Here is a 13,021-nt window from a genome sequence, read left to right as displayed (position 1 = left end):
CTCTATCGCCTCTCTCAGCACTGAAATAGATGCCGGAATGTGACTTAAGGAATCTGCTTTAAAGAATATGAAGTGAGCTGACAGAATAGATGACTTCTAGATCCAGACATTAACGGCCGCCGTGGTCGCAAAAAGTGGCACTGCAAGTACTCCGCACGTTAGATGTTGCCTGCATGATGCCTGCACATCGATGCTGCGGAAAAGCCTGCGTTGCAATGCGCTTTGTGGTTTCATGTACGCAGCCCTTACCTACTCAGTGGTGGAAGCGGTTATTCCAAAGTGCACATTTACTTACTTTTTATGGAAACCAGCCTCATGGCTAATCTACCGAAGTGCTATGTATTTCTTTTGGACTGACCCTAGGATGGTTTTTAGCTTTACTTGCTGAACTGACATCGCCACAGGTGCATGGTGTGTTCTTTTTGCACAAAACACGATGCATCGTCAAGTTTTGTCACAGAACATGATAAAAAAGTGATGTTTTTGAAAACCAGTCGCCAAGCCGACTGTTTTTCTCTAATTTTCACGGAAAACTGGGGATTGTATTCTTTTGTTGTTAACCATCGAACGCCTTGATTCTTGAGCTTTATTTAGGCTTTAATAGAAATCGATGATTTTTATTGTTTTCCTATCTTATGCGTAGCTGCTACACAAAGCGAGGAGGTGACAAAGCGGCATGAAGTGACCACTAGAGCTGCGCCATTATCGTCGACGTGCGGACAACAGGAAGTAGTGTTGTTGATCCCTTACAGCGCTGATCTAGTTCCGTAACGATTGCGCGAAGCACGCCTGTTGTGTTTCGGTATGGATGGAGCCAAACCACACAATGCAGCTACTAAAGTCCGCTCTCGCGACAGAGAGCGGAAATGACATGCCAGTGGGGTGCCCACATGTGACAGATGGGTTGAGGGGTCCCTAGCAAAGGTGAGTGCACTGGTCGACACCGGGAAATGCAGCGTCCGAGCCCAGCGGATAGCAGACGCTCGCGGATGAGGTCGACAGAAGCGCGAAAGTCAGTCACTGGGAATGCTGCAAACACCGCTGAAGCTGTATTTCAGATTGGTGGCTTAATGAAAGTTGTTACATAGTACCTGCCTATAATTTGTTACGATTCTTTTCCAGCATAATGCTATCGTCGAATTTGTGCAGCTTGAAACATGCGTAAACTATATGAACTTTATTCACGTGCTTAGGTTTCGCTGTCAACCTATGAAAATTCCGCAATGTTTAGGATTAAATACGCCAGTCATGTTGAAGTAACCGAAGGCTTATGAAGGAAGGAGGCCAATGAAGGCTGCCAACAGGCACTGACAGAAATGAGCGCAGGGAAATATTTCTATATTTTTTCTAGTTTCTGTGGTGGATCATTGGAAGCTTATAAGTGTAATTATTTGCCGTTTTAGGAAAATTCACTAGAAAGCAAGCGAAAAAACAACTATTCGGATCCAAATCGTCCGGTGTTTCCTCAACTGAGTTACGGTGACGGCTTTCCGATCTTCTTTAAAGGGTGCCAATCTTGCGTGTAACCCAACCCTGAAAATGTTCACCAGCGACATCCTCATCCCTAGCAGCAAACGCAGTACGTTCAATACTATCGTCAGTGTGAGGTAAAACATCATCGCACGGTGACGACACGAACTTAGAGAGAACCCTCTTATGCAACTTATGGCATCCAGGCAGCCAGAACCAAAGCCCTTGTTAATCTACTTCATACTACGTACTATGTTCACTGCTATTGTCTAGAGTTGAAATTGTGAACCCTCTCGTGGACTGCAAATGCCCCATAAAATAAAAGATTGCACAGCAGTCGCCTTAGCTTGGTTGGTCGAGCGCCAAACGGAAAATTTGGAGTTCGTGCGTTGGGTTCCAACTATTCGCAAGTGCTCGAGGCACATGCCTGCCCAAAACCCTTGCCAATAGGCAAAGCTGCTAAGCTCAATTTCCGTACCTCTTGATTAAGAACCACCTTGTCCGTGTCAGCCTCTCCGTTCTGACCAACCTCCTACGGTACTGCGCACAGCACAATCTGCACCTGCTACGCTTTTGTCCCTATATTGTCGACTCACTGAGCTAATCTTTTGAGCACTTGTGCTGCTTCAACGTTGAATAAATCGTTCAGGCATGCCACTACTATCGCCAGGTAACGCCCTGGCACATTCTTTGCCACCTCCTTCTGGTCTCTTACTTGAAACCGCGTTAATTGTCTTCGCTGATAAAGTCCCGACTCATTCTGGCTGTTCGTTGCTGCACTACACAAGGTATTTAACCTTTTTGAGTCAAGAGAGCAACGCTGGAGGCAATCACCACCTCAGGCGATGTGTTACACGAAAGAATTTGTTATTATTTTGGTTGCAACTTTATTGAGTAAGCTTCTAAGCCAAACTAAAGAATGCAAAGACAGGAATTGTGTATCGGACTTGAAGTAGTCTCACCCCTATTCGTAAAACTTCGACCTTGAAAGAAGAGAAAGCATACATGACGATGAAGCAATGGTAAACAACATGGTAACACAGGTCTGTAGCGTAGGCAACATCTCTGTCACCGTGCAGTTCACACCTAGCGTGCAGAACAGTTGCAGTGTCACTGTTTAGAAACGCAAGCTTTTAATGCTTCCGTCCGAGCGATGTCGCCGTCGCCGCACGCTTGACCACGAATGTCCTTGCTGCTGCTCGCTGCCAGAGCAATGCATCAGATGATTTCGTCGCACCGCCGAGCCTTCTCTTCGCAGTCGATGCGCCGGGGTTCCACAACCGCGGAGCGCCTGCTGCCAGGCCACGTGATCTAGCCAAGCACGCGCGGCTTGGCGTCTGTAACGTCGAGTGCGTTCCGCAAACTGGACAGACAGCATGCTCGCCCTGTCAACCTGGCAGGTGGCAGTTAGGTATATGGTTGAAAGCGAGAGGTTCTTCACCCAATGAACGCTGCGGCCTATTGCTGGAGTGCCGCGTTTATGCCACAACGTTGTCAGCACTAATGCATGCCCCCGACATCTCTCTCTCACCACCACCACGTACCTCAAAGCGCGATTGAGGTGTCCACTGACACATGGAGCCAGTTAGGCGCCCTTTCTTTCCTTAAATTTATTGCAGTATACAACGCCGACAAACCCAATGCCAATAGATACAATGAGCGCCGACAACTTTCACTTTGTATATCTAGGATGAGCTCAAAACCATAGCCTAAATTTTTCTACCATGGCGGCCGTGAATGGCTGCATCTACTGGTCATCTATGGTGCCAGCACACTTCATACTGTGTAGAGCAGTTTGCTCAAGTGACATTCCGGTTTCGATTCAGTGCCAGCTACTAGAATATTTCATTTCTTCTATCGCGACCTCTAGTGCAGTGCTGAGATAGGCCTCACAGGGCAAGATTTCCTAAAAGATGAAAGAAGCGTAAACAAAGATAAGAGCGAGGAGGAGGGGAATCTTCTAGACGCGGTATAGATTGGAAAAGGGCCAGGGGATAAGGCGCGCCAGCAGAAGCATATTTCTCTTCTCGAGAAAGCAGAAGAGCGCCGAGAATAAGGATGAGAAGCAATGTTTGCTTACTGCAGTTCCATGATTACAAGCTTAGAGTCAACGGTATGTTGTATAATGCAAAGTGGGTGAGAAGGCCGCACTCATGTCACCTGGCTTAAAAGGCAGGCCTCTATCTCGTTTCAAAATGTCTTATGCCTGCCACATTCATGGCATCAACTTTTGAAGCTTGTCCACGAAGCACTCAGTTCAAACCAGTACAGCGCATGTTTCAATGCTTAAAATTTACGCGCCACCGTTGACTGTGAAATGCGTAGAAGACGCATCGCCTGCTTTGACACACACTCCAAAAACAACAACTGCGTTCGTGTCCTCAACCATGGGAACCCCATAGTCTGGGGCAATCGGCCAGAAGTTAGCCTCATGGCTTAGCTCCTATAAATCCTTCGCCGTTCAGCGGTCAGCCTAATATCAAGACAGCGCAGACTGCGTATATATCTTGAGGTGTATGAAATGAATTTTTAAAGGTTGCCTGCTTGTGTGCCTTTTCGATTGTTGAGACTACTTCATCTATTGCCCCTGCTGCCTTCTACTCGGATTTACACAGAGTCTTTGCTAATAATTTGCTTATTTGCTTGCCTGTCGCCAATGCCTAATGTTTTTCTCTTTTGCGTTGAGTTCCTTATTTTTGCAGTGACGATTCCTTCAACACTGACCAGAAATGTAGAGAAGGATATCCGGTGGGAGCACCTAGCAACTCCATTATATTACCTGGCGGCCTACTTGAAAGATGGCAGCAGCAGTTCGTTGCAATGCCAGTTTGCCGCCTTAAGCCTGGGCGCCATGCTCTCAGCTTGCCGTGTGTTTGTGTGAGCCGCACTACTGCGCGCGCTAGCCATTTTTAATCTGTTATTAAGTTCACAGCAATAAAGCTGCCATTACCTCTCGCGCCTATATTTGATCAACCTCGCCCAAGCGTTGCCTACAAATCGTATGAAAACTTCATATTCACCTCATCCAAGCTACAGACGAGAAAAGAAACGCCAGAATGCATAGCGCGTTTCGCGTGTATAGCGGAGAGAAGCGGTTGGAGAAGCGAATCGCGGCCGAACTACAGCCACGTTGTCAACAAAAGTAGCTTAACCTTCACATCGCTCGTAGTTCAAAGTCCTTGTGCAACTGTCTATGTATTTACAGTTCATGTGCTCCCACGTGGACCTCATCGAGGTTGAAATGGCTGAAACACAAAAAATGCTGGCTGCGTTGCAGATATATTGCTTTACTTCTACTGGGAAAGTAGCTACAGCTTTGACATGAAAGCACTGCTCACTTCCCTGAAAAGGCATGGAGCGACGTGTCATGCACTTGTTGTATTTTAGTCATTTTGCTGCGTGCTTAAAAAAAACTACTGCCTACATCTGTTTGCATGCACGATACTAGAAGGTCGAAAAAAATATGCAGCGATAAAAATCGTACACGCGCGTGCGAAAAGGAAGCGGAGGTATACCACGCAAAAAGAAACATTTCGATATTATTCCTGATATGCAATACTTGTTTTTTACGAGGATACGCGTTCAGGATATAAAAGATGGAGCTTTTCGCTATGGTGCTCAATTGTTTCTGCAGTAGCCATGAGCAAAATGTTCTCTTCTGTCATCGCGGCAGTATTCCTTGCTGCCCTTGCATGTTGCCAAGACTGTGGTAAGATTTGAGTTGAGCAGGCTTTATTTTGGCCGTATTTAAAAAGGAAAGGACGTTGCACGTCAAGCATCCTGTAAATTATTAGCATTGAGAAAGTTTTCACTAAGATGATCATCCAAGTTCTTTATTTCATTCTAAACACCATAATTCCATTTGGCCTAATTGATATTAGACGATGGACCGCTCGAAAAGCAGAATGATTTTATCGCTCCTCAGCTACGTGTCTCTGCTGTGAATAGCAATCAGGAATGGTGCAAGAATGTTTAAAGGACGCTAAAGAACAACATTGTTCATCAGACGGGAAAGATGTACTATGAACGTTAGAGCAAAATCCCTTAGCCATCAATCAAACTGTATTCAATTTCGAACTCAAAAAGTGAAATAACTTTAACCCGATAGAATTGATAAAGCAGCCGCCGCGGTGGCTCAGTGGTTATAGCGCTTGGCTGCTAACACGAGAGACGCGCGTTTGATCCCGGCCGCGGCTGTCAAATTTCGATTTCTCGAAATTCTAAAGTCCCGTGCTCTGTTCGATGGCAGTGCACGTTAAATAACTCCAGGTGGTCGAAATATCCGGAGGCCATCCATACGGCGTACTTCTGTTCGACCGATAACACATTGACTAATAATATCTGTTGATCACCACCACAAATAAGAAAAATCTCTATGTTCCTTGATTTCTGTGGCCTTTGGCTTCTGTAGCGATTTATATATAATTATATATATATATATATATATATATATATATATATATATATATATATATATATATATATATATATATATATATATATATATATATATATATATATATATATATATATATATATATATATATATATATATATATATATAGCGGCCATAGCGGCGACCGCCGCTATGGTCGAGGGTGGCGCTGGTGAACACTCTGAAGGTTCGCTTACACCCAATGAACATAAATACCCAGAGAGCAGCAGATTGGAAAGCCGTCGCTGTAGCTCAGTTGGTAAGAGCACCGGACGCGATATTCGGAGGTCGTGGGTTCGAATCCCACCGGCGGCATGGTTGTTTTTCTGCTGCTTTATAAGTAATTTTCTTTAAGCGGTTTATTAATCTAAGTACTATACTATCCCACTGATATGCACAACACAAAAAAACATTCCCCTATGCACCTTGGTTTCGGTGACTGTTGGCTCCTTTCATAAGTTTGTCTAACGGGGCCCTCATTTCCTTTAACTTATCTGCTAATAGCTTAACGAGGGTCTCAGTTCTGGCAGTCTTGATGCCATGGGTAGCTTAAGAGGGCTCTCGCACAGTTTCGCCCTCGCCGTTAGATGACGTTCCACGTCACGCTCGCGGTATTACAAGACGTGCTACGTCCGCCGCTATGGTCGAGTGTGGCGCTGGTGAACACTCTCAAGGTTCGCTTACACCCAATGAACATAAATACCCACGAGAGCAGTGGATTGGACAGCCGTCGCCTTAGCTCAGTTGGTAAGAGCACCGGACGCGATATTCGGAGGTCGTGGGTTCGGATCCCACCGGCGGCATGGTTGTTTTTTCTGCTCCTTTATAAGTAATTTTCTTTAAGCGATTTATTATTCTAGGTACTATAATATCCCACTGATAAGCACAACACACAAAAAAACATTCCCCTATGCACCTTGGTTTCGGTGACTGTTCGCTTCCTTCATAAGTTTGTCAAACGGGCACCTCATTTCCTTCATTATATATATATATATATATATATATATATATATATATATATATATATATATATATATATATATATATATTATTTCAGAAATCACTGAACAAGTTCGTCCGTGCATGGCTACCTGTCACAATCTGGGCAGTTATAATTTTATAATTTAGACTCCACGTTTACTACTGACAAACGAAAACACAATTATAAAAAAGCTGACCCCTACAAAGCATCCCCGGGCCACAAGTTTCCTGAGAGCCATATTTCTAGATCCCAAGTTCAGACAGCCACTTCTGTGATCTATCTTATTGGTGCTCGCATTTTACGCATATATGCGGTCCACTTACTCAGTAATTCGGCTGCATTTGGGAACCTGAAGAATTGCCGACTCTGCACACAACGTGTTTCGTGCTTTACTATTTTTTGGAAGGTATCATGCGCTTATAAACACAGTAGAGTGCACAGTTTGACAAAATTGCGAAAAAAATGAAGAGTAACCTCTGTAATGCATTTTTCCTTTCAGAGGACCCTCCAAAATGTACATATCCAGACGGTGCGTGTTCCAGTTTTATATCTCTCTGCAATATCGTTTCTAGTTAAAAAAATTCTGTAATTGGTTGTCCTAATGAATGCTGTTCAGGCTAATCAGAAATTATGTGTGCAAAAAAGGATATTCACTCGCACTTTGGGGGGAAGGAAGTTTACCCTTACTTCAAATGGTCGCAATTGTTGAAGATGCTGCACAAACTCGATTGTAGAAGATAGATTGCAAAATAACGTGCGTAAAAGCTTGATAGTGGCCATGCCTTGCGCATAAACATAACATGCTGCGAAAAATGTATGATTCATACGTTTCATAGGATGTTTTCAACCGACAAGCTTGTACGGACAACGTGCTTGTATGACACCGGCTATAAATGTTAAGATTTCAACCTAGAGTAGTCGATTGGTTGACATGCTTAGGAGTTTAAAGGTGCGAAAAAGCAAGCACAAAGGAAAGCAAGACACGACAAGCACTCTGCGTGTTTTTTTATTCGTCTATGTTTTTTACGGGCTGTTGACAACGCCATGCATAACTCTGTTTCATGTGCTGTTTAAAATTCTTATATTTTTCTCATTATTTATTTAGGCAAATTTGAAATAGGCGATTTCATCAACGTAAAATAGGGTTGTTGATTCGCATCACTTTCTGTGCGCAGACTTAGGTAACCGCCCAGAAGTGATACATAATTTTGCTCTCCTTAAAATTGCATGCCAAATTCGTTGGTTGAAAATTTCAGCATAGTAAAAACGCAGTTCTTATTCTAAATAATGAAGCCGAAATAATGTTCTGGAGTTCTGAGCGTCTTGTCAGCTTCACATAATGTGCGAAATATTTGCGACTATGGCATATACTGCCCATTTTGAACTCCATTTAAATGGGGTAAATAGCGTTATTTATTTTGGAAAATCATTCGTACTGTCTAGCAATACTGCTCTGCGCATAGGGATATAAACGCGAGAAATCAACAGGCAATTCTGAATTTGTAAAGAGCACCATGACATCGCTACGACACATCAACAGGAATTGCTTTGTTTTTTTATAAGTGAAAGATAGGCTTACCAGGTAGCAGTAGACCAGGATCTGGAACGAAATAGGTGTGTGGCAGTTGATGAATAGAGCGTAGAAGTTATAGAGATATCATGATGGCTCTTCCGTGCAGGTTGCAAGGAACCTCAAAAAGTTGGACCATGCAGGGCGCTTGTGCCGAAGTACTTTTTCAACTCTACAACAATGAAGTGCGAGCCGTTCAAATGGGGAGGCTGCTGCGCAAACTGCAACAATTTCCAAGCACTGGACGAATGTGAACGAAACTGTCTTAACCAATAATGGCATGCAGTTCGCATTTACCTCTGTGTGATATGCATTCGTCAGAAGCACCGTCAGCATGAAGAAATAAAAGTAAAAAAGCAAATTGAGGTTGAATGCTGAGTTGTTTTGTGACGTTGGTGTGCCACGATTGCGACCTATTAGGTGCAATACTCAACATCTGACTCCATTCTATATTTGAGGCTGAGTGGAAAGCTTGCAACGACGAGTGCCGTTCATTAATATCTGTGGAAAGGGGAGTTTATAACCTTCGCTGTTGATGATGCCCCTTATCCTAACCGGTCCGTCATCTAGAGTACAATTAGAACAACTTCTACCATTGCCTCCGATTATCTTAAGGGCTGAGTAGAGCACCAGATGAAACACTACTATGTTTAGACGGCCGCACTGGCTGCATGAACAGAAAAAAAGGAACTAACCACAAAGGACGTTCTTTGATTTTACGTGCTCTTGCAGACAAATGTATTACAGGACAACAAAAGGATTGCCGCTATGTGAAACGCAACTCTCTCTCAGATTTCTTATGAAGCTTGAATATACTCTAGCGTTCTCTGACTCAGCGAACTTTGGGCGCTGGCAAATGTCAGTGGTGGGGTTCTGGCGCCACTTGACGAATCCTCACTCTTGTCGATGCCCGTTCGTCCAGCACAAAAATGCCGTCTATTGCAGAAGTTCAGTGATCGGCTAATGAAGAAGAGCAGATTTATTTACATGCTGTACAACGTCAAGATCCAATGGGAGTGTCCCTCGGCTGCACTCGCTCTCAAAATTTTGAGGGCTCTCATTCCATAAAGTGATTAAATTCAGGACGGCCCTGCACAAAAAAGGCCGTCCTGACCAGTTCACGTTTGCGCACGACGACACACCCCCGCTCTTATGAACATGCCTCCATACCGTGACGTGTTGAGCTCGATAAATGAGAATGATGGTGTCGAAGTAGCGTAGACTGCGCCAGATGCGCATTCAATGTTGGTTTGTTGAGTTCATGATCCACAAGCCTTGCCGATGCTTGTTCTTCATAAGATCCGACGCGTGCGCCAGCACACGGCAGGGGAGCCCCCAGAAACAGGTATTCCGTCTTTAATATGTTAGTGACAGGGATAAGGCCTAGCTTCCTGACGGGGCGGTGCTCGGCACGGGAAGAGGCACCGGAAATGGATCCTTTTGTGCTCAAACGTCAACGCGGCGTTATTTAGGGTTACCGATGTCCGCACTCTCACGCGCCCAACATGGTGATTTGAGCCAGACGACAGCAGAGTCCTCTCATTGTCATCCGTTACTTAGGCCTAAGCGCAAATTTCGTTGAGTAGAAAAGAGCGTTATATTCTAAAGGTATGCTGGCGGCTTCCAGCAAGACTTGCTGTCGTCGTTCCTAGTACGATATTTTTTAAAAGGTGTTTAGAAAAATACATATTTCCGGCCTGACTATTGCACATAAATGTGGCGGATAAACACAGTTATTTGTTCATTTTTTTGTTAAGTTTATTTCTGAAGGGTGTCATTTTGAGACATTACATGAGGGAGCAGGCGTTACGAAGCAAAAAATTCAATAGAAATCACATTTAATTCTTATCGATGGGCCGCTTCAATGTTACTGGTTAGACTGCGTGTAAAAGGCTACATTGAATGTCATTACCTGAAGGCGGCCGCAGAACTCTAATTTCATTCGGCATTGTTAATGAAAGTTTCTTAATTTATTTGACAGATCAATAAATATTGCTTTTCGACGCTGTTCAGGAGCAAGCCATCAGACGGCTTGGAGCTAGGATGCTGACGAATAACCGAAGTGCTCTCTTATAGGACGTCCAGTAAAGTCGAACGAAGCTACCAAACTCGTAGCAGAGAGTTTTGAGAAAAAGCGTTCGCGATACGCCATCACTCCGTTCACATTGTCAGTGGCGCGAATGGCAGCAACTTCACTGTTTTTGAAAATGGCAGCTATCAACGAGACTGCATTAAACGCCATGCAATGCCGCTCAAGGATGCCAGATGAAATTTCTGAATGCAGCGGAATCCTGCCGACCAACGTAGTAGTACCTACTGCTGCTGTGACTGAACCGCCAGCGGTTTCGAGGCACGAAGGTCGCATTGCACCAAGGTCGTGAATGTCGCTGACATAGAATTTCGTGCTCTGAGCGCGGCAGGTGTGCGGGCTCTTGTGCCGGGCTCCTGCGGCAAATGCTCAGAACGTTCATCGCCAGCCCACTTCACGGCAAGGTGACTACTTTATACCAACATAAGTTGCGAACATAAAAAAAACTCATTCTGGCCATGACAAAACAGAAACTCAGTAGCTACACATTTATGCACAGCAGGAGAATTCAAATAAATGCAACAATTCTAAAAGCAAACGGAGGACAAGCGAGCGCTTATTATCAGCTTTATCGCGGGTACAGTCGCCAATAGATTAGTATCATTCGGACAGAACGCAGTTTCTTATAGAAGAGCAAATATTTCGGTAAGAAATTATTCAGGTAAGTTTTGCTCCCACCGTCGCACATGAATCGGCGGCAAACGTGTGTCGTGACTTTGCCTGGTCGTCATTTTGCCAGTTCTCGCCAGAGAGTAGGCATGTTCGAAGCTTTTTGGGAATGTTAGCCTACATAGGGGCAGTCAATATCCATGCTGGACTCGTTTCCCCGCAACAGATAAGAAAAAAAACTGTACTACACTGGTACTACGTCATAGTTTTTGTTTCATAAAACAGAGTGGGTCTACGAAGCGTTATATTTCAAAAGAAGCAAGACAAAACACAATGACAACAGACCACAGGATGGGCTTTTCAGCATAAAAAGTTGTCAACGTAGAAATCCTTCCGAATAAAATTCGTGTTCGGGCTCGTCGGTTCATACCTGAACAATAAGAGGGCAGTTTGAACGGCACAGAACAGAACAGAAATACAGAACACAGGACGCGTGCTGTCGGCATAGAAGAGTGTCCACTGTAGAAGCAATCCTTTCAAATAAAATTTGTGTTTGGGTTCGACGTACAAAAGTGCCCAGTGTGGCCAAGAATTTTCCAATGCGCTAAATGTGCTCGAGAAAAGCACCACTCCTGATTTTTCCTTCAATAAGAATAAGGCCAACTATTTCACAACGGGGAAGGAGTTCCTCGGAATTTTCTGGGCCGCTTCTAAATTCTGTCGGTAATGGTACGGAAGGCATTTCAATGCAGTGACGGACCATTACGCATTGTGCTTGCTCGCCAACTGCAAGGATCTCTTGGATCAGCTCACCAGATTGACCCTCCGACTTTAAGAGTTTGCAAGTTTGCACGCGAGCAATCTGACCCCGATTGGCTTTCACGGTCCGTTGAAGATGCATCACTGTATGCGACAATGTCGTGCCCTCTCGGTCCTGATCAGCGCCACCACTTTTGCACAGCAGCAATGCTCGGACCACGACCTCCAGCGCCTCATCAAGTACTTGGGAAGGCGAGGCTTCTTCACGTCCCGCATCAATGAAGAGCGGACTGTGTTCCTTGTGCGTGATGAATAAACCGCTCGTGATCAAGAACTTTGCACCTAGGAAGGCTGCCTCCCTTCTTGGCATCCCTGTGAGCCTTCGTGAGAAAATACAGCAAGTTTCGCACGTTTCGCACTACGAACGAAAAGCTCGCTAGATTTCTTTTGCTTACTCCCTACGCAGGATTCAGCAGAAATATTAATACCCCGTCTGTGAACAACGTCCCACACTACGTCAAGAGTTGTTACTGTGAACGGCAGTAAAAGGAACTTGTTTCACGATTATATATGAGACATATTCCCATATTTAAATGCATTAAAAGAACTTTCTCAATATGCAGAAATTACGCATGTCTTTTGTACTAAATACTCCAATGAAGGAACAACTTTTTCCTTTACTCCCTGGTCGCTTTGGGCCATGAGAGCTAAAGGAACAAAGTATTTATTTTTATTTAATTATTGAAAACTGAGAACATGCTGTATGTCCAAGCAGAAGAGGGTAATGCATACAGAGGAAAAGCGAAGCAAGTACGATAGTACCGAATCATATATAGGCCACAATGTAAAAAATTCAAAAACACAATTGAAAATGCGCTTTCAGTGCAACTACTAAGCCAGCAGTGAAGATATCAAGAATGATTGAAAAACAACGAGAGTTCTGCGGTAAAGCATTCCATTGAGAAACTGTTCTTGGAAAAAAAGAAAACATATTTATTTGTGCTTGAGAAAATAGGTTCCAGGCTATTCGTATGCTTATGGCGCGAGGCTTGTTTAGAATAACTGGAAATGTGATTTTCGTGTGGAATACAAAGTCGAGAAAAGTAT

At 44.1% G+C, this 13,021-nt stretch overlaps 1 protein-coding gene and 1 non-coding gene across 2 annotated transcripts; both read left to right on the top strand.

Annotated features, from left to right (window-relative positions):
- Window positions 1-5,086: 5,086 nt before the first annotated feature.
- Window positions 5,087-8,842, top strand: LOC144105144 (kunitz-like toxin PcKuz1). The gene is made up of 3 exons (XM_077638316.1): window positions 5,087-5,179; window positions 7,387-7,416; window positions 8,567-8,842. The coding sequence occupies exons 1-3, from the start codon at window positions 5,110-5,112 to the stop codon at window positions 8,731-8,733; spliced, it is 267 nt and encodes an 88-aa protein (XP_077494442.1). The 5' UTR covers window positions 5,087-5,109; the 3' UTR covers window positions 8,734-8,842.
- Window positions 6,147-6,220, top strand: TRNAS-CGA (transfer RNA serine (anticodon CGA)). The gene has a single exon. It is a non-coding gene; the product is annotated as a tRNA-Ser (tRNA).
- Window positions 8,843-13,021: the final 4,179 nt, after the last annotated feature.

This window comes from Amblyomma americanum, chromosome 9 (genome assembly GCF_052857255.1).
Source record: "Amblyomma americanum isolate KBUSLIRL-KWMA chromosome 9, ASM5285725v1, whole genome shotgun sequence".
Lineage (NCBI taxonomy): Eukaryota > Metazoa > Arthropoda > Arachnida > Ixodida > Ixodidae > Amblyomma > Amblyomma americanum.
This window is presented reverse-complemented; position numbering and strand designations above follow the sequence as displayed.

Excerpts from the sequence above, each read along its gene's own strand:
- LOC144105144 (XM_077638316.1), top strand. The coding sequence starts at position 5,110 with ATGAGCAAAATGTTCTCTTCTGTCATCGCGGCAGTATTCCTTGCTGCC. Across the intron at positions 5,180-7,386 it reads TGCATGTTGCCAAGACTGTG|AGGACCCTCCAAAATGTACA; the intron begins GTAAGATTTGAG and ends TTTTCCTTTCAG. Across the intron at positions 7,417-8,566 it reads AAAATGTACATATCCAGACG|GTTGCAAGGAACCTCAAAAA; the intron begins GTGCGTGTTCCA and ends TCTTCCGTGCAG.